This window comes from Coloeus monedula, assembly GCF_965178545.1.
Source record: "Coloeus monedula genome assembly, chromosome: 25".
In the NCBI taxonomy this organism is placed as follows: domain Eukaryota; kingdom Metazoa; phylum Chordata; class Aves; order Passeriformes; family Corvidae; genus Coloeus; species Coloeus monedula.
In genome coordinates, this window is record NC_138805.1 from 6,449,417 (window position 1) to 6,470,365 (window position 20,949).

At 52.5% G+C, this 20,949-nt stretch overlaps 2 protein-coding genes across 2 annotated transcripts; both read right to left on the bottom strand.

Annotated features, from left to right (window-relative positions):
- Positions 1 to 12,092: 12,092 nt before the first annotated feature.
- On the bottom strand, positions 12,093 to 17,013 carry REXO2 (RNA exonuclease 2; the record flags this gene model as incomplete). The annotated part of the gene is made up of 7 exons (XM_082297062.1): positions 12,093 to 12,508; positions 13,405 to 13,458; positions 13,685 to 13,793; positions 14,340 to 14,451; positions 16,323 to 16,400; positions 16,694 to 16,777; positions 16,882 to 17,013. The coding sequence occupies 7 exons, from the start codon at positions 17,011 to 17,013 to the stop codon at positions 12,379 to 12,381; spliced, it is 699 nt and encodes a 232-aa protein (XP_082153188.1). The 3' UTR covers positions 12,093 to 12,378.
- Positions 17,014 to 17,750: 737 nt separating this feature from the next.
- On the bottom strand, positions 17,751 to 19,992 carry RBM7 (RNA binding motif protein 7). Its single transcript, XM_082296861.1, has 5 exons — positions 19,842 to 19,992; positions 19,503 to 19,665; positions 18,844 to 18,946; positions 18,587 to 18,653; positions 17,751 to 18,271 (listed from the first exon to the last, which is right to left on the bottom strand). Exons 1-5 carry the CDS (start codon positions 19,935 to 19,937, stop codon positions 17,876 to 17,878), a joined length of 825 nt encoding a protein of 274 aa, XP_082152987.1. The 5' UTR covers positions 19,938 to 19,992; the 3' UTR covers positions 17,751 to 17,875.
- Between the last annotated feature and the right edge of the window lie 957 nt (positions 19,993 to 20,949).

Consider the following 20,949-nt stretch of genomic DNA (forward strand, 5'->3'; position numbering starts at 1 on the left):
AAGATGATTTTCCTCTCCCTCCTGTCCTTCTCTGGAGAAGGAACATGTCATTCCTCTGCCAGCAACAGGCAGCACAAAATGATATTTTCAGAAAAAAACTGTACTTTGGCTTTCCTTCCCCTTGCTCTGGCATTCAGGCCGACTGCCTGGGTTTATCTTCCCTCCCTGTGCTCAGGAGGCTTTCAAGTAGCATTTCAATTAAGATTTTAAACTGGCAAGATGCAAGTTAGATCAGAGCAGAGCCTGATCTTAGCAACTCCCCTCCGCTCCCCGTTTGATATTGGGAAATGTCGCTGTTTGTACTTCTGTGTCGGGGATGCTGCGAGCGAGCGATTGCATCGTGGGAGCACTCCCTGGGGAGATCTGAGGGGGAAGAGCTCATTTTCCTCCAAAACCTCCCCCAAAAAATGAGCTTCAGTGAGCAGGGAGGTGGCTCCAGGATAGAAACTGGGCTGTGAAATTTGTCAGTTCATCATTTGGGTCTGGAATTAAATCACTGTATAATTATAGATAGCTGTTTAGGGTGAGCCCTTGTCCAGCAATAATATATCTGTAATCTCTATTATTTTTCACTTTTATGTTTTTGGGAGAAATCTGCCTTCTCATGTGTGCGCTCCCCCCTGCACAAGGGCTGTTCAACACCCAGAGCCTCTTGCCACCAGGAAAATACAAAGGACAAATTGTGGTAAACATGCAGAGCTCCACCCAATGCCTTTCCAGCCCTCCTGTGGCTGTCGATGCAGCAGCTGGATGGAAACGCTTCCCCCAGCAGAATTTACTGTGTGCTCAGGGACTGCAAGATGCAGACCTGGAGGCAAAAGTTGCCTTTTTTTCTCTGGAGTTTCTTCTTCCCAGCGTTGCTTATCACGCTGCAGCACAGTCGCCGCCGGCAGCAGCGCGGGTACGAGCAGTCCCACGCCAGCACCGACACCCCGTATCCAAACATCTCTGAGCCTCGTCCAACAGCGTCTGCAGCTCGCACTTTGCTTTCTCCTTTGAGTGAAAGCTCTTGCCGTGCCTTATTTAGGGAATGGAGGTTGCTTCTATCTGCTGTTTGCTTAGAGGGAATAGTGATTTAAAATAGCAGCCAGAAAGCTCCAGGGGCCTGGTAGCTAATTAGTCGTACAGTGGCAAATGATGGCCACCCATCAATGCAATATAATCACTCACAAATGATGAGTTGACTGGGGCAAGTCACTGTCACCCTACCATGGGGCTCCTCAGACAGTGCTCCTTGGCACAGGGTCAGACTCATTCTCCTTCAGCATTGAGGAGCCTGGGTTTTTTTCAGCTATCAACGTATTGAATTTAAAGTGCCTGAGATAGGACAGCTTGAAGCCTCTTCTAAGGATTCCCAGAAGTTGGACCAGTTTGACCTCATGGTCATGCAGACATCTCTGCCTTTGCTGTCTCTTTTCTACCATCTCTGCAGAAATACACAGTCAGGTTCATTTCCAGAGCAGGAAAAATGAGGAGCATTGCAAAAAATCAATGTTCAGCGGAGGACAGTGACTGGAGGGCTGAGGGGGAGGAGGATGCTGCTCCTGCTTTCTGAAAGGTTATTTTAGCTAAAGACAAAGAAAAAATGCTCCAGGAGAAGAGCAGCTCCTGCAAAGTCCACCTGATCCTCGTGGTGTTTCATAACTCAATTGCAGCAACGCAAGGAACCTCTGCAAGGAATGTTACTCTTGTTAGGATAGTGAGTTCCCATTTCACATGTCTGAAGCCTTGGTGTTGTTGTTCTAAGCCAGGGAGAAACCCAGCAGGGATGCGTTTGCTCTGTGCTGTGGGTGTCTTGGAGAGAACATGGCAGGAGGAGACACGACTCGGGCTCATCCTCTTCTTTGAGGATGTCCCAAAGGATTGCTCCCATTGGCATAAGAGTAATGGGAAGTAAATCATAGACCCAGAGAATCGTTTGGGTTGTAAATGGCCTTTGAGTCTAACCATTAACTGCCATGTCCTCTCTAATCGTGTTGCCAGCTCCATTGCCCTTCTCTGGACACGCTCCAGCACTGCAGTGTCTTTCTTGTCATGAGAGGTGCAAAACTGACCCCAGGATTCAAGGCATGGCCTCAGCAGGGCTGAGCACAGGGTTACAGTCACTATCCTGGTTCTGATGGCCACAATTTTGCTGGTACAAGCCAGGATGCCTTTGGGTTTCTTGCCCCCCATGGCACATGCTGGTTCATGTTCAGCTATTAACCAACAATGGTCTCATTTTAACTTTATCTGCACAATATAAATTTAATCATTTCACTGGAATGGGCTGTTCATGTTGTCATGACATGGGGGTGTTTGGGAAGGCTTCAGAGCTGGTTTAATTAGCAAAGTTAGTTGGGAGGGCATTTTGTATTATCTTCCTCCTTTTCTCTCTACTCCTGCTCTATAATTTACGTCAGTCGTGAAGGCGTGAGCTTTGCAGCACACAATAAACAGAGGGGTTCAAAGCCAGCGGTTAGCAGCGCTTCAAAGGACACGGGGAAGGGAGGGCGCTGGCAGGCAGTTTATGAGCTGTCACTTTCTGTACCGCCCCGCAAAAAACAAATAAATAAGTGAGAGCAGATCTGTCCTCGCAGTGCTGCTGGCTGTGGGCACTGTGAGACTGTGGCTTGTCCTGTTCCACAGTGCTGAACTGGGACGCCTCTGGACAGATGGGATGTGGGCAGGGGCAGGGGCAGGAGCACACTGCCGAGGATGCTCAGAGGAACTTGCTGTCTTGGGCAATGCCCGGAACCCAAGGGAAAGTTTTCCAGTGCTCCCCCCTGGGCAGTGGCAGTCCTGTTAAGGGCTTCATGTCCTCTTTGCAGCAAAATCTACTTGTGCATTCACACGAGAGTCACGCAGCAGCTCTGCTCCGGCTTTCCGTCTTTCTGTCTCGTGTCCCAGGAACTCCATACGCCACTGCCCGTCTGGCTGAAAGCCCAGGGCAGCAACAGGAAGATTTCCACTGACTTCAATCTGTCTTGGATCAGATCCAGGGTGGGAGCAGGATTAAGATATCCACTCACTCCCTGATGGCCTGGATGATGGCCATCGCCAGTGGCATGCTTAGCGTGGCCCCTCCTGCTCAGAGCCATCCTGGCTGCTCGGCTCCTCCAAGTCCCACATCCCTCAGAGAAAGCCAAAAGTTATGCCACAACTATGCCACAGATGGCCTCTGTGTCTGCCTGGCTGAGAACAGACCTTCTTTGGGGCAGGGATCATCCATGTGTGAGCGTTTCCAACACAGCAGACTGCTCTGAACATAAATAATAACAAGGGACAAGGTTTTTCTGCTGCCGTGGTGAAAAAAAAATCCAGATTAACTTTCCCACTCCTTTTCTTTCTCTCTCTGTATCTGAGAGCAAGAAACACAATTGATTGCAGTCCTATCAAATTAGTACTGTAGCTCAGGCTTTCAGTGGTCAATTATGATCCGCAGCGGAATGCTGGAGCTTGCGGTGCTTTGTTCCCGCCAACGCCTTCCCGCAGGGCTGGCTCCGAGCTGCGTGGGCAGGGGGAGAGCCCTGCGGAGGTGCCAGCAGTCCCTGTCCCCACGATGCTGAGGGTCCCTGGCCACCCCTCAGGTGTGTTTGGCATTCAAAGGGAAACATGTCAGGAAAATGAGGGACATGAGGCCGGACTTGAGTTTGGCCAGTCTGAGTTTTGAGGGCAATTATGTTTTGAGCTGAACTTGTGCCAAATGCAGGGGGTTCCAGTAGATTTATTTCTACCAGGGAATGAAACACACTGGGTTGAAAGGGGAAAACTGTTCCCACCAAACAATTCAGGCCTTTGCCCCCTGCAGCTCTTCTTTCATGCCCGTCACTTCCTCCACAAGCTGGTTCACACGAAAGACTCCCTGGGAGCTGCTCCCCCGCTCCAGCTCCACTCACCCCTCACGCATTGAAAGGTTTTCCAGAAGGGTGCAGAGCTCAACCAGTTTCTTTTCCAGTGCAAGCTGGCTCCTGTTAGCAAAAGGAGATTTGGGAAAGGTTATGTTCTTAAGGAAAATGTTTCTGTTGCTGCGCTAACAAAAGCGAGTTACGTTTGACAGAGGATGTACCTTGGTGAGTCCTCGCTGTCAGTCAGACCCGAGGCACGCAATGCGCAGCGAGCACGGGATCTGCCACCCTGCACCGATGCCACCCAGTGTTTATGAGAAGCTGTCACCACACAGCTTCAATCCCTCACAAAAAAAAAAAAAAAAAAGGAAAAAGAAATCCAGGTTCTGAAGGGCATATCTTAAAGATTGCAGAGAGACATCTAGTTATGTAAAAATAAAATATGAATTTTAATGTGAGGCATTAACATGAGCTCTTTTAGGAATAACTACAGGACTTCATGATGAACGTATTAGGGCCCTGCTCCAGCACAGGTGCCTGCCAGTCTTCATAAATCAGCTCCAACAAGTTAATTTTTCATAAAGGAGGAGGAATGTGAATCTCGGGGATGGATGAATGGGCACATAATAAAATAAGGTGCATGACTTAAAGCACAGGTCCTGGCAGGTGGGAAGAGGGCAGCATCAGGCAACACAGGAGAGAATAAGAGTTTTGGGAGAGGTGCTTTATACCCCAACAAAGGGCAGGATGTTGCAAGGATGGCTCCTACCTGTTGCTTCTATCATGGTAGTTCCTCAGGCACCTGGGATGACTGGGTGCTGTTAGAGCTGCCAGGGATGCTCAGTGTTATGTAGAAGGCAGTGCACTGCTGGCCATCCGAGGGTGGGTGCGGTCCAGAGAGTGGGCACATGGCTCCTGTCCTTGGACAGTACTTGTCACAGCAGCTGCTCTCAGGGAGGAGAGCGCCCGTCCTCCCTGCACGTGGGGATGCTTCTCACACTAAGCCTGTTCAAAAGGTCGCTGAGATGTTCCCTGTGAATAGAGCTTGCTGCTGAGCCAGGCTGCTTTTATTTGTTGTTGATTTTATTGATGTTATTGACTTTTCCATGGGGCACTTTGGGGACGTTTGCACGATCGCATGTGCAGGCGCTGCAAATTGCTTGATGCTACACAGTGTTTAACTCACGCTCTGCATGGGCGCCAGAGACACATTTTTATTAAGAATCTGTGGTAGTTGCTGCTTTTGTGTTTATGATAAAATATATAATGCAGTCCTCACTGCTGCCGTCCCACTGTGGCCACAGGCTAAGGCAGAGTGATGATGCGTCATGCAAGCACTTCCCAGACAGCAGCAGCGGTACCCAGCGCACGGACCAGCTGCAAAGAGCTGCCAGGCTCTCTGTCGGCATCCCAACAGGTAGGGAGCATGTGCAGGATTGCAGCATGACCAGCTCAGACACCAGAGCATGGCTGCTGCTGTTGGGCTGTTCCCAAGCTCAATTTCTGCAAGCCAGGCTTGAACCTTGCAGGAATTCGTGTAATTGCAGGATGACAGCTATGAGGGGTGAAGGAGGCCAGATGCACCTGAAAATTTTCAGCTGGTGCTGGACCAGAGCAGTGATATGTGGCCACAAGGAAGGTGATGGAGTCAGAGGTTTCACTGGGAGGAGGGGGGCATTAAGATACAGACCCTTGTGACTGCAGCCTCTCTCCCTGAGGCATTTCTTTGTGTCCTTGCTGCCCCTGCCCTCTGCATCCCTGCTGTCCGCTTCTCCCGGGCAGCCAGCATCATGGCATTAAGTGTTTTAACCAGAGCTTTCATGGACTGAGCTCTGGAAATGTGATGTTAACACAGCTATGCAGACAAACACCATTAATATTTCAATACGTGGGTGAGGACAGGGAGAACATCCTTTCCTGCGTAAATAAAACAGGATCACTTGTTTTCTGCTCCAAGACTTGTCGCCTGCCTGAGACAGTAATATTTTAAAGTTGATTGGATCTTAAAATTGTAAGAGGTCCCCAGTGGCCCGACTTTAGCTGGCATTATCAGCTCAGCCATTGTCTTATGAAGCAATCTCTTCTTGAACCATCCTGTGCTCCCTCATCCTTTAAACACGCGCAGCCGGAAGCAGCTCGATTCTCTCCAGCTAAGGCTGTATGGTGATGGTGAGGAATGAAGATGAATATCCTCATACCTGTGACCTTGGCAGCAGCCAGCCTTGTCCTTGGCACTCGGAGCACCACCAAACATTCCTGTTTGCTTTTTTTCATTCTCCAGGGATGGGTTGACAGTGCTGTCCTTCAGGCTGAAAAACGTGTCAAAGGAAAAAGCTGGGAGAGCATGAGGGAGCGGGTGACACCCTGCAGTGCACGAGGGCCAGGCTGGACCACGCACTGGGCAGGGAGGAGATGGGGGCCCTGTGTTCTTGGAGGGAAGCGCCAGCACCGAGGCACATCCCCCAGCAGGGAGGACCCAGGCCTGCAGCACAGAGCAGCATCGTGGTGAACAGGGACCATCCTTCCAGCAGCCTCCAAATGTCCCAGGGCAGTGTGATGGCATGATTCTTGCTGTCGTGATGGATTAAAAACATCCTGCTGTGTGGAGGACAAAGCAAGGGGTCCTGGGGGAGGATGAGGTGGGAGCCAGGAGCTGCTGCGGTGCTTCAGGCAAGAAAGACGATTTCAGCTTTAGAAGAAAGACTTGGGCACTTCCCCACAGTGATTAAGGGGGGTTTACATGCTGGACTTGTAAGGATGATTTCTAGAAAATGGGGATACACAGCTCTGGAAATCAGGAAGAAGAGAAGCAAAGGGATGAGGTGTGCTGACTGGATTGGCTGAGGGAGTGCTGACAGTGCCATGCCTGCCCAGGGAGAGGGGAATCCTGATGGTATGTGGCTGGGCAGAGGGATAGGGAAAGACAAAATGATCCTTAGTGGTTAGGAATGAAAGTAAGACAAATTCTGGCAAGAAATATGGGACAAATTCTTAGCAGCATGGTCATAAAACATGGGAACGGTTTACCTAGGGATGGCAGTGCAGCTTCCCAGAGTCTTTAAATCAACACCAGATATCACACGATCTCCAGGCAGAGAGCATCTGCAATCTTCTGAAGGCTTCCTTTGGGCTACGCTACCTCTGCTCTTAATTAGGGTGGGTTTAAAAAATTAAAAATCCTACTAGTTGATTTGCCTTTGCAGTGAATTTCCCCATTGGTTTCCATCTGAGTCCCATGAAACCAGGACTGTGTCTGCTGTTCTTATTTCCAGCTTCAGATAATTCTTCCAAAATGCCCTCTTGTACAAATTGAGCCCAATATGTGTGTGCTGTGGTATCTAGGAGACTGGCAGGAACAGTGCTCTCCATGATTATCCAAAGCAGTTTTCATGTTATTCTCATTGCTAATGGTATATAATTATGTATTAAGGCTCTCTGCAGGTAGAGCATCTCGGGGCAATTAGAGCACGCAGCAGAGGACACGGAAAAGACCCCAAGACAAGTCACTTTGTCCCTCTGGAAAGGGAAATAATTGTCCCAGAACATATTGTTCGCATTTTTGCTGCCTGACATGAAAGCGGATCCATTACAGTGAGCCAGGACATGGTGTGGTCAGAACCAGGCACAGCAGGATCCTTTCTCCATGGTGCTGACGGTGCCTCAGTGCATCCAGTGCATGCAGCACTCCTGGTTGGAGCCATGCAGCCGTTCACGCCAGGAATACATTCCCCTCGTTTCCTTTACTTATTACTGTTTGTTCTGGAGGGGGGGATTTGATTAGCCCTAATTTACTTACTCTGATGATCACAGACTGACTCAGATCTTGTACAAGCTGCATGTGGCATTTGACTGGGTGGGTGTTTGTGAGCCTGAGGTGGGAAGAGCACGTTTCTCCAGGGGCTGCAGAGCTGTAGGCTTGCTCCTCAGCTGGTACCTTCCACCTGGGCCCGGTCAGCCTGTCCTCTGCAGAGGCTCACAGACCAAAAACATCATCCCAAACTGCACTGCTGCCTTGGACACGGACCTCAGGTCGGGGAGAAGGCAGGAGTGACAACACCAAGCATGTGACATCGCCTTCTGTGCTGACACATGCTGATACCTACAGGGGGGTTCAGCCAGGGCTTCTCCCTCCTTGTCTCCCCTGGAAACAAAGAACAAAACAATCTAATTCCTGCAGGAAACTCTTCTTCCCCTTGAGAACAAGGCATTATGTCTAGAAGGGCAGCGTGTACCCTTCAGACCTCGCTTTGACTGCAGGAGCAGTCAAAAAACAGCCACCCATGGGAAGCCCATGGGCTCGGTGCAGCATTCCCACCCTGGCCCTGGCTCCATTGCCCGCTCCCTTCTGGAGCCGCTTCTCTGCCCGCTACCTCTGCTCTCAGCTCCGCAGCTCCCTGTGTTTGGGAGACACCACAAGACCAACTGCAGCAACAGCAGCGATGCCATCAGCAAATGGCAGCTCCGAGGAATGGGTTGGGGGTGTTTCTCGGGCTGTTCACAAGTGGCGGTTTGAGTGTCAAAACTTGCACAGGGAAAGGCAAGAGCATCGCAGATACACCTGGCAGGGAACGCCCCACAGCCCCTGGGCCTCCCTGCTAAAAAAAGCAGCTCCTGTCAGGGGTGTTGGCGAGCAGAGCACAGAAAATGGAAGCATGCAACAGTTTGGAGGACTCATGGGGACTTTGAGGGGATACAGACATCCAGAGTCGACAGTAAGGACAGCAGGGGAGCCTTCCACGCTGCTCCCCAGCCCTCGGGGCATGGATGAGGGCCTGCTGCAGATACCACTACAGGCAGATACCTACTCCAAGAAAGGGCCGGGCTTTGAGTGTGTGATGGCACTGGGAATCCAGAGCCACCTTCTCTGTCGTTATCAGGAGTTTTATTCTGACTGGCGGGAGCAACGAGAACAAACACTGCAGAGTGCTGGCTGGCAATGAAAGTTTCTCTGAACCAACAGAGATTTGCTTCAAAGGGGCCTATGAAGAGGTTCCATTTAATTATGAGGCAGAAAGTGCCACATAACTAGTACATGCACGTTAATATGTACCCATGCATGCAGCAGTCCCCCAAAAGACTGAGCAATGCAGAGAACCAGGCAGATCCTTTCTGTGCCGTGGCCCTGGCAGCTCATGGACCAGACTGCTGCACTGGAGTCACGTTGCTGCCAAAGGGACGCGAAACTCAGTTTTATTTTTAACTTGGCTGGAGGGAAAGCGGAAGGAATATCTTACAGTGGAAGAAGTAGATGAGGACCCTGGAGATCTCAGCTCAGTTCTTGGCTCTGCTACAAATTCCCCATGCGACCTTATGGAGGTCACTTCATCTCTCTGCGCTTCATTTCCCTTCTGCAAAGTTTGGAGAGCGTGATCCTCCCTCTGGTCTTGTCTGTTGGGTCAGGAGCAGACACTGATTTTATTCCCTTGCAAGTGCAGTGCAGGAGAGGACTCTGTCTGGGGAAGGTGCAGGGCAGCTTCCCCGGCTGTGCCCTCACATAGGCTGCATGGTTTCTCAGAACAGAGTTCCCCCCAGACTTCCCAGGAAAGGGGATTTTGAGGGTAAACAACAAAGCCTGGTCTTAGACAAGCAGAAGGATTTGCACCCTGTAACCTGCCCTCAGTGCCCAGAGCTGAGGGGTCAATAGGTGCCACTTGACTCACCAGATAATTGTTTTCTTTTCCAAAATATGGCGTCTGCTAGGCCCTATCACACCATTATCACACCCATTTATGTTCTTCTCACCGCTGGTGTTAGTGCCGGGGAATGGATCTCACTGACTGTCACCTCTCCCTCCCCGCACCGCTTGGCATTTGACTGACAGCCCGTGCCCCGCACGTGGCACTGTGCCGCTGCTGGCGGCTCCTCCGGCACGGGGATAAAACATTGCTGCAGCACCTGGCAATTTATGGCCATTTGGATCCCATCCATCAGTGGGGAGGTGGCAGAGAGACAGGTCCCTGATTCCAGAGGGACCCTCCGTCCCCATGGCTTGGGAGGCTCCTCCTCACGCTAACTGCTGTTTTGCCCCTTTCCCTCTCTTCCCTCTCCCCACGCTATTCCACTTGCTCTGCTGCTGGAAGGACAGTCCTGGGAGGGATGGGGGTGCCCCATCCTCATGGGGCCTGAGCGGCCGTGGCAACTTCCTGACAAGTTGTGTTTTACGGAGTAGTCGCGGGGTAATCTTGCACGTCCTTGTTTTGTCATTTAGGGCACTTAAAGTGTCACAGAGATTTCACTACCCTAAAAGCTTATCTGTCAGCAGGAGAGAGTTATTCCAGTAAAAGGGTATCATCAGCGGCAGTGGGAGGAAAAAAAAAGAGACAAAAATCATGTCTGAAGGTTTTCTATTCCAGGCTCTCTGCAGCCGACCTTGAGCCGATGCAGCTGCACCCAGCGGCTCCCAAGGCCAGTGGGCAGCACTGGCAGCGGTGCCAGCGTGGGCTGTGCAGTGTCCCCAACACATCCCTGCCACCTCCAAGCATCCAGCTCAGCCCAAACAAACTGGGGGGGAACATTTCTTGAGGGTCACTGTTTCATCCCCTGCCTTTATAAGGTTGATGTTATGTCCGTGCTGCAGCTGCCGAGGGCAGAAGTTCTTCTGGACCATTGCGGTGGAGCCAGCAGCTGTGCCTGGGAGCAGAAGGATTTCTCTAAAAAATGGGAACGGGAGAAAATCGCAGGAAGCTGGGCAAAAGTGTAGCATGAGCTGATATTTTTCCTGATTTCTGTGGTTTGCACCCAAAGAGTGCAGTGTGGATGGATGGATGGATGGATGGATGGATGGATGGATGGATGGATGGAGAGAATGAGAGATGCAGGGAAGGGCAGAGAAAAGATGAAGGAGAGAGGGAGGGAGGGATAACTGGTTGCTTTTTGCCAAATGGAGGCTCAAATGGCTCCTGTCTGGAAGGAGCTTCCACATGGGAAACTCTCCATCCTGGCAGTGGCTGGAACTGTGGGGACTCCTGTTCCGAACAGTGAGAACAGGAACACAAACTCCTTGTGCAGTTAGAGGTTCAATGTGCTGTTAACCACCTCGATCCAAGAGATTTCCATGAGCATTCAGGGGTGGAGCCAAGAGCTCCCAGGAATACTCTGTACTTGCCTTTGAAGAATTTTTTTAGCTACCATATCCAAAAACACAGTAATTTGCATCCCTGTATCTGGAACCTCCATGATTGTGTGATGGTGATGGAGCTTTCAGAGCCTGCGAACAACAACTGGTGCAAGTGCTCCTACAGAAGGGAATGGTGTGAAGCCAGGGGGTCCTTGCCCATTCCCTCTACCCAGCCCCTGCTGCAGAAGGCAGCTTTGTTTCCAGACCAAAATAATACCCCACTTTGGTAGGGTTTATCTGTGCTCTGCCACGTGCATGACAAATTTGTACTAAACTGGAACCTCAAATGATGCCAGCACAGAAAACCAGGAATGTTATTGCATAACACAGGGAAATGAGATAAAAATCCTCCATGCAGCACTGTTACTTCAGAAGCAAGAATAAACAATATTTAAAAATGTATAAACACAGGTGGCATACGTTCCTTAGAAAACATTTTGAGAAAAACAAAAGCATCTTAACAAGGAATAAAATATGAAAAGCAGGAGAAGTAGGTCAGAAAGAAGAAGTCAAAGGAAGGGGAGAAAACCAACAACATGGAAATGAAAGCCAGAGTGGATTCTGCTGGCAGGCAGCTGTGACGTGGGTCTGGGGAGCTGCTGGGACAAGGGTGAACCAAGGGTCCTTGGCTCCAACACGGTGCCATCCCAGGGCCCCAGCGGGTGGGGCCAGCAGCTCTATAGGGATGCATCCAGGCATCTCTGCAGCTGCTGGCAGTGGTGGATAAGCCTGTGCAGGGATGTCCCTCAGCTCTGCCTTGCTCCAAGCCTGCCCACACAGAAAACAAACCTTGTTGGAATTGCCGACTTACCTGGGAGTTGGTGACAGAGGAGAGAGACATTTCAGAGACTCATTTATTTGCCCCATTAACCATTTTAATGGCCTCTCTGCAGTAACAATCATTCCCAGGGTTGGCAGAGCAGGTGTTCCAACAATCAGCAGGACTGAGAAGCCCTGGATGGCCATTATTATTAATGCCCATAATAAAAACATGCCTGGGAGCTGCACACCCCGTGCTCCAATACACCCTCTGGTTTATGGGCTGGCAGCTCCCGCTCCAGGACTGCCCAGGGGAGACCAGGAACAGCAGTTCACCTGGCAGTGTGGTGAGCACCAAAGAAAGGCTGTCCAAAACCACCATCTTTCAACTGAACTGTTTTATTGTGTCGTGAAAGACTGCACCTAAAACCAGGTGTAAGGAATATCAAACAGCACGTTCTACCTACACCATCCGAACCTGGGCGCCGCTGAGGCCCAGTGTGCTGATTCCCCACTCAAAGTGAAAAGCAGCAGCAACTCAGGCTCCTGTCTGCATTGAACAGCTGGTAAGAAACAAGGTAACCCAGGGTGCAGCTTCCCAAGAGACTGGCAAACATAAAAGAACCAGGAGACGCATCTAGTGTGTGCTACGGGCTGGCGTGGTGGGAGGAGAAATCAGCTGGCAGCTTTATCGCTTTCCCCGTTCTCAATCAGTTTCCTTTTCTTCTCATCCGTTTTCCTCTTGAAGATGTGGTCTCTGTAGAACTGGAGCTCTTTGATGCTTTCCCTGATGTCATCAAGTGCTCTGAAAGAGAATTAAGGAGGGTTTAAAAGCGTCTGGGTCCATCTCCAGCTACGCCCGGATCCTAATGCCGCTGAAAACTTCCAGGCTGCAGGAAACCAAACTGATGCACATGGAAGGTGCATCTGTCAGAAATGAAAATAACCCTCATTGTCTCAGGGAAGCAATAAAAGTCCAGCGGTGCCAACAGCTTATTAGTTTATGTCACCGTGGGACACAGCTGCTGGAAGCCAGCGGGGTCTACAGCGCTGGCCGTTAAAAACAATTCGATCCAAGGGAAGAGACGAGCGCTCCAGAGACCTGCCCTCTGCTCCAGCCAGGGCCTGCTCAGGGCTCAGCCCCATGCAGAAGCACATCAACCATGACTTTGCCAGAACCTCTGCGACAGCCAGCCCTCCTGCTTCTCTGTTTGTACCAGAGCCTCCCTTCTGGCCCAGCACGGTCACATCAGAGCGGAGCCACAGAGGTTCCCTGGCTCCTTCCCACTCCCTCTCTGGCACATTCCAAGCTCAGGAAATAGGCAGGAGCAGGACTCACCCCCCATTCACAGTCCTCCAATTTTTGTGTTTCTGTAACCAACTCTACCCAAAAAAAAGGCAGATAACCCCCATTAAGTGATTGTTTGCATGGCCAACAAACATGCACCTCGAAGAGCTGAGTGAATCAGAAGGACTGAGGAAACTTCTGGTTCTCTGTATTTCAATACTCCATTTCCCTACACTATCTAGGCTTTGGACAGGAGAATACAAACATCTGACAGGGTGCAGAAGCACACAGCCTCCACCTGCATCAGACACAGGATGCTGGAATTCACAGGGAGCCCCATATCCTGCTCAGGAAGAGCAGAGTTCCCTGCAGGACAAGCCCTGCTCAGTCAGAGACAGAAGCACAAAGCTCACCTGTGAGAAGCCGCCTTCTTTGGTGCAAACTCATACTCCTCTGGATACCAGCGCCTGTGAGCAGAAAAATTGCCACTTAAAAAGAAAACTGGGATTCAAAACCATGTCTGGTGACTGCTGCAGGTTTGTTACACTTGGTGAAGGAATTTTGGTTTCACTGACACCCAGAGGTGCCACAGACATGGGAGTCTGTGCCCCTGCTGTGATCTGCAGAGCCCCAGCATCACGAATGGGCATCCCAGGGTTACCTTTCAAACCACTTAATTGGGGGAACGTTTACCTGCAAAGTTCCTTGACAGTGCTCACATCAATGATCCTGTAATGAAGGTGCCTCATGAACTGCGGCATGTATTTGTCAAGGAATTTCTTATCTGCATGAACAGAGTTACCTACAAAGACACAAAACAAGATGTTTCTTCAAAGACGCTACAGAGCGACATAGAAACGAGCAGCAGGCGGAGCGAGCTGGGAGAGATCACAGGGGACCAAAAGCCATTCACAAGCAGCTCATTTATCCCATTTTCTAGCAAACATGATTGTAAAGGTTTGTCAGATTTTCATTGCAGGATCAGATCACACAGGGTTTAATACTAACACCTCTAGTAATTCCTCAGTTACTACTCCCACAGTTTGTGTCACACAGATAAGTATCAAAGAATTATGCCAACACTGGGTTTCTTCCCAAGTGAAAATGGCCATTGGTATTAATTTCACTCAGCACCTGTCCCAAGATCATATATGAACATTCTGAAAGCAATTCTGGGTAAGAGGACACCCGGAAGATCCTTATTTGGCCTTTGGTTGGATACCCAGGGAGGAAAAGACACAGCATAGAACAGGAACACATCCCTGCCACAGGTGCCAGTGTGTGTTTGCATCCCACTGGGAGTGCAGGATGGATGATGATGTTGTAGTTAAGAAAGAAGATGCTTCACCTGCGAGAGGACAGAGCCCCGGGGGTGTCTGCTGCCGCACGAAGGACAGGAATTCGTACTCTGCCTGCTGCAGTGAGATTTTACTCTCCTTCACAGCCTTAGTAAGGCCAGACTGCAAAAAAGAGCCAAGTCATAAATCAGAAACACTCTGTCACAGACACTGCCAGGAATACTCCAGTTCTCAAGTAAATGTTTAACTCTGCAGTGAAAGGTCAACCCTTTGAGCGCTGTTTGTTCCCCAGGTACCTCCTGAACTCTGCATCTCAGTTCTCTGGGGCACCCCCAGCCTCTACTCTCCCCAGGGACCTCCTGCTTGGGAAGTAAAACCAAGGCAGGTAAATAGTCCTGGCAGCACTGACCTTGCCGTGGGGTTTGGGGTTTTTTCTTTCCCTTTTTTTGATTTCTTTGCTCAGACTTGTTCTCAGTTACCAAGACGTGAGGTGTTGTTTATCCACCTGCACATCCTTGAGCCAGGAGAGCGTTACACCCCCTTATATCCCTGTTTCAGGAGAGGCACTCGCCTCCCCAGCAGGGAGCAGCAGGTACCAGTGAACACAAATAAACAGGATCTTGCCTTCAGGGTTTATCAGGATTCCTATAAATCAGAGAAGTTCCTCCCTTCTTTTTTTTCAATAGTTAAATGTCAAATCCTCTCCAAGTGTTCTCAGTGATTTATTTCCATCTGGCTACGCTATATATTTCCACGACTGTGCCGCAAAAATCTACTTGACAGATCCAAGTGGTGGTTAAAAAATTCATTATGTGGCAGCATTTTCATCTATATTCTAATTGCTTCTCTTCTCTTAGTCAATTAAAAATAAGTAGCTCCTCAGGAGCAGCAAGGACGCATGCTACCATCTCCAATTCACTCCCGAGCTGAAGCCGAGCCGGAATCCTCAACTGGAGCAGGGAAAAGCACCCATCACAGTAAATTAATATTCATTTCCCAAACTCTTGCTAATTCTTCCTAGGGAGAGCAAGATGCCGAAGGGGGAGGAAGGGGGGTTATGGGTATCTTAAAACTAACTTGAATTTCAATTCATCATCAGGGACTGGAAAATCCATTTGCTCTCTTGCTGCTGGCAAGAAGGAACCTTTCTCTGGTGGCCCAAAGACCAAAAAATAATCTTACTGCAAAAGTGAAGCCTTCAGTGAAAAAATCCGCAAGGCTCACAGCACTGAGGGGACAGGCAAAAGCCCAGTGCTTACAGACCTGTTTAATCCCACATGCATCAGAATCCACAGGAAGAAATCTGCATTTCACTGGCTCTGGACTCTTCTGCACTGATCCTGCACCTGTTCTTACTCAGGCATTCAAGCTTCACCTTCCCATTCTCCACTGGAATTATTCTGAATTATTTTATGCAAGACTTCAGCAGGAGGAGCTCTCAAGAGGAGCCCAACCACCCCACCTACACCATGGCTCCCACACAGGCAGGAGGTGGCCAGCAGCTCTTTGAGAGGACCAAGGAACCAAACCCCAATTCCCAACCTCACCCTGAGAGAGGAAGGCTGAGCCCTTGTCTTAGGAGATGCGAGCCAGTGGCACATCCCTGAGCAACAGACCCCATTCTGGCCCCTCCTGCCTGCTCCAGCCCTCTCAGGGGAGCCTCACTGCTGCTGGGCTGTGCTGATGCTCCCGAGCTCTCTCAAACCAGGAAGTAGCTTCCAGCACTATTCCAACTTATCAGAAACCAGCCTGCGAAGCACAGGCTCCTTCAGGCAAGCTGGAAGCTGAAGGCTAAAGATCCCCGAGCGCAGTTTGAACTGTGCCGCAGATGACTTGTGACACCTTGGGCAAAACGTTCCACAGAGGCTCCTCAATACAAAATAAGACAGATACTGTCTCCTGTCTTTCAACCCCTCTGTCTGACTGCAAACTGCTCAGCACAGGAGTTGTCCCTGCTCAGGCGGCCGTACTGCAGCTCATCACTCAGAATTACACGTCATTCTCATCGCGGCCAAGACGGAGAAGGGCTTTACCTTCCCGTGATGCTCCTTGCACCACTCGGACATGCTCTCCAGCAGCTCGTCGGGCTGGTTGATAATCAGGTTCGGGCCCTGTCGGGGAGAGGAAAACATAAAGGTAATGGAATAAAAGTTTACAAGCATGTAAAAGTTTAGTCCCAAACACAAGCAGAGCACGGAGCAGTTTCAGCCTGGAGACCCGAAGTGCAGCGTGACGCAGGTCCCCGCGCTCCGGTGCCGCTCCCACGCTCCCGGTGCGGAGCAGCGGATCCCAACGCGGCCGGAGCACGGCATCGCCCGGGGTTACTTTGTTCCAGCATCCCCTGCAAGCGGCGCGGTCCTGCCGGGGCCGGGGGTGCCCGCTGGGTCCCGCCCGGCCCCCTCACCTCGGCCAGCACGTTGAGGTCGCAGTCGGTGATCAGACACGCCATCTCCAAGATCTGGTCCTTCTCCACGTCCAGGCCCGTCATCTGCCAGGGGCGAGCGGCAGCGTCAGCGCGCCCGGGGGCCCGCGCCCCCCGTCCCGTCCGGTCCTTCCCCGCGCCCCCCGCCGCCCCGCGCCGCTGCCCCGCACCTCCAGGTCCACCCAGACCATGCGCTGCCCCATGTCGCCGCCGGCCATGGCCGCTGCCCTCCGCCGGCCCCGCCACAGCCGCCCGGCGCAGATCCGCAGGCGGCCCAGGCCGGCGCGGCCGCCGCCCAGCATAGCCGCCGCACTACAGCTCCCGGTGGCCCCCGCGCCGCCGTCCGCGCTTCGTGGGGGTGGACGCGCCGCAAGGGCTGCTGGGAGATGTAGTCCGGCGTAGCCCGGGGCCCTCCTCCCGTCACCGATCCCACGGAGGAGCTCCGCTCCCCCCGCTTCAAAAGAGGGGGCTCACCCAGGGGCTTTCCCCAGGGACTTTTAATGTTCTCCAAGACGATGCTGTCATATTTTAAATGGACAACGGGGAATGGGTTCAAATTGAAAGAGAGTAGGTTTGGATTACGTATTAGGAAAAAATTCTTTACTGTGGGGGTGCTTAAGCACTGCAGAAGGTTACCCAGGGAAATTGTGAACGCCCCGTCGCTGGAGGCGTTCAAGGCCGGATTGGATGGGGCTCTGAGCAACCTGGTCTAGTGGAAGGTGTCCCTGCCTTTGGCAGGGGGTTGGAATGAGGTGGTCTTTAAAGTACCTACCAACCTAGACCATTCTGTGATTCTACGACTGTATAAAAAACATGAGGAATGTTGCAGATGCCAGGCAGCATCTGTCCCACCTCAACCCTGCTTAAAAGGCTAGACCCTTCCATATGACACAGATGTTCCTTTCTCCTAAAAAATACTAGCAGCACTTCTCTGTGACACAAGGACAGAGTAGTGGTTTCTCCAAATCTTCACCACAGCTTTGTTACCCCGTGAAAAGCCCTGAAGTGTGAGTTAAGACATTTAATACTGAGACCAGAGTTTGGCAGGACTGCACTGCTGGTATTTTTACAAACACTAAAAGGTGACTTCACTGGGGGTTTTGGGGGGGATTTATACATGTATTCAGTGAGAAACAGGTCACATTTGCTTTGCCCTCGAGTCCATCAATGCCGCGATGAGTGCCACTTGGCCTCTCTGTAGCTCTCCCTGCGGTAGTCGTAGCTCCAGCCATCCCGGTGCCTGTCGTCGTAGTGCTCCTCCCGGCCGCCCCGGTAGTGGTGCTCGGCGTCGTGGCCCCTCTCATCAAAGCCGTACTCATCCCGTTTGCCCCGGCCGTAGTCGGGGCCGCGCTCCCCAAAGCGCTCGCGGCCGAAGTGGCGGGTGTCTGGGGGGTAGGGGTGGGCACCCAGCCGGCCCTTGCGCAGGGCTGGCCCCTCAGAGCGCCGCGGCCCCGGGGAGCCCGGAGGGGCGTGGAAGGAGTGCGGGTAGCCAGGAGGGGCAAAGCCAGGCTGCTCATATTTCCCCCCAAACTGCAGTTGCTGCCGAGCCGCACTGTTCATCTGGAAGGGAAAGAGGGAAAGGCATGCTTGGTTTGGTACACTCGCTGCCCAGTGCAGTGCTTGAACTAAACCCTGGGCTGGACCCTAACTCACACTGTAAATACCAGGAGAACAGAACAGGTTTGTTTGGAAGTGAGACCGAATGCAAGCTTAATAACCACTACCCACTACTTCACCCACAGCTGGACTCCCACAGCCCAGAGCCCTCCCAACAGACCCCCAACTGTTCCAGGAGCTTCAAATCTTCTGGAATTGTCATCTCAGCACTCCAAAAGTACATTCCCACAACCTGTGCCTGTGAGTGTGCGCACGTACCACTGCTTGTCTCTGCAGGCTCGACGGGAACCCTGGTGCGGCCATGCCATCTGGAACCCTCTCATACCTGCACAGAAAACAGATTAGGAGTTTCAGCCTTAAACACACAACAGCTGCAGTCCAAGGGGTGTCGGTATCCCACTGGTGCTCCCTCCACAGGGAAGAAACACCAGATTGCCCTTGGAAGTAGCCAGAAACGCTGTGAGCCATGCAATGTCTATCTCCACTCCACGCTCCTGTGCCAACAAGACTCATACCTGCTGCAGTTGGATGCTGGATGAGGCATCCCAGGAGGGCTGGTGCCAGCAGCTGTGAGCGGGGGACAGGATGGATTGATATCCTGGGCTGCATGACTGCTCCCTGGGGAGAGACAAATATTTCAGGAGACCCACAAATACCAGATAAGGAACTTGGGTGTGAATTTGCAGGACATCAACACGTTTTGAATTGGCTCTCAAGTTTCCACGTGTTTAATTGGCTCTCACATTTCATCAGTGACCTGCAAAAGCACATGGTCCAGTTACCAAAATATGGCACTGCAACTGTCTTAATTCCCACTAGGAAAGGGCAGAGATATTGTAGCCAATGTGCCTCATTTAACCACCACCAGATGCAATTTTTAGTGTTTGTGTGATAATTTATAACAGATCTCAGAGATGCTGCAGGAATAACCAATAAAAACACAAAGAGAAGGCTCAGCCAAGGGGGTTACACCGGCCACGAGGGACAAAAAGTCCCTGGTGGAAGCACTGGGACAGGAGTGTGTGAGGGGAGCAGAGCTGGCAGAGGAGGGTGAGCCTTGGTGAGAGGCTCCTGCAATTTACCCGATTAACTGTGATTCTGTTGCAGGCTGGGAGCAGTTGACAGCAGTTCACTTTCCCTCTAGAAAACGGGTTATTTAAGGTTCCTCCGGTACCTGATCGGAACTGGATGCGCATGGGCCGGCCGTACAGCTTGATCCCGTTGAGCAGCCGCAGTCCGTACGGCACCGACTCCTCGTGCTTGAAATTGACGAAGGCGAACTGCTTGGGCCGTCCATCCCGGTCCTTCGGGATCTTCACGGTGATCACGGGACCCGCCTGGCATCGGGGGCGAAGGCGTTAAGCAAACACCGGGAGGGAGCGACCGCCGCCGAGCACGTGCGCCCCGCCGAACCCTGTCCCGCGGCGGCCGCCGTAGCCCCGCCGGCCATGGCGGCCGCGGCCCCCCCGCCGCGTCCCCCCCCGGTACACACAGCACGGGCGCCGGGCGATACCTGGTGGAAGAGCTCGAAGATGAGCTCCTCGGTGACCTTGGGGTCCAGGTTCCCCACGAACAGCGTCCGGTTCGCCTCGGCAGCCGCCGCCCCCATCGCCGCGCCGAGATCTGAGCGCGCGCGCTCTCCAGCGCCTGCGCCCCCACCCCGCGCGCCGCGCTTGGCGTGACGTCACCGGCGGCGCGTGCGTGCAGGGCCCGCCCCTTCCGGCGGGGGCGGAACGGGAACGGGGAACGGGAACGGGGAACGGGGCAATGGGAACGGGAACGGGGCAATGGGAACGGGAACGGGGAACGGGAACGGGGCAATGGGGAACGGGGAACGGGGCAATGGGAACGGGGAACGGGGCAATGGGAACGGGAACGGGGAACGGGGCAATGGGAACGGGAACGGGGCAATGGGAACGGGAACGGGGCAATGGGGAATGGGGAACGGGGGAAGGGGGCAGTGGGGAACGGGAACGGGGCAGTGGGGAATGGGGGAACGGGGCAATGGGGAAGGCAGGAATGGGAACGGGGAAGGCAGGAATGGGAACGGGGCCAGGGACGGGAACGGGAATAGGAATGGAGCCGGGCGTGGGAAAGGGAACGTGGACAGGACCGGGGCCTCGCGAGCACGGGCTCAGCGGCAGCTGCGGGCGCAGAATGCGGGCGGGACGGGCCCGCGTGTGCCGGGGCGCACGGGACGTGCGCAGCCCCCGCCTGCGGCCCCGCGGGCCCCGGGAACTCTCTGGTGACCTGTAATTAGCCAATAACCCAATAGGCCCCGTTTGCCGTAAGGAAGTCGTTGATGCGTCACGTGCACCGGCCCCGCTATCGCGACAGCGCATCTGTGTCACGAGCTTGCGTCCAGGTCCTGCCGCTTGGCAGCCAGTGCCGCGTTTTCTCTGTTTCCCCGTTATTCCCACGCTGTTGTGAAACTGATGGGAAACTGAAAGGGTCTGAGGCAGCCAGTTAAAAACCGGGATGCAGGTGAAAAACCCCCAGATGGGTTCTTTGGGAGCAGGGAAGCCGCGAGGGCTCTGCATTCCGGGGGGGCTGCAGTGGGACACCGGGGGTTCTCCCCGGGGCCTCCAAGCCCAGCTGCTCCTATGGCTGGATCCCGTTGG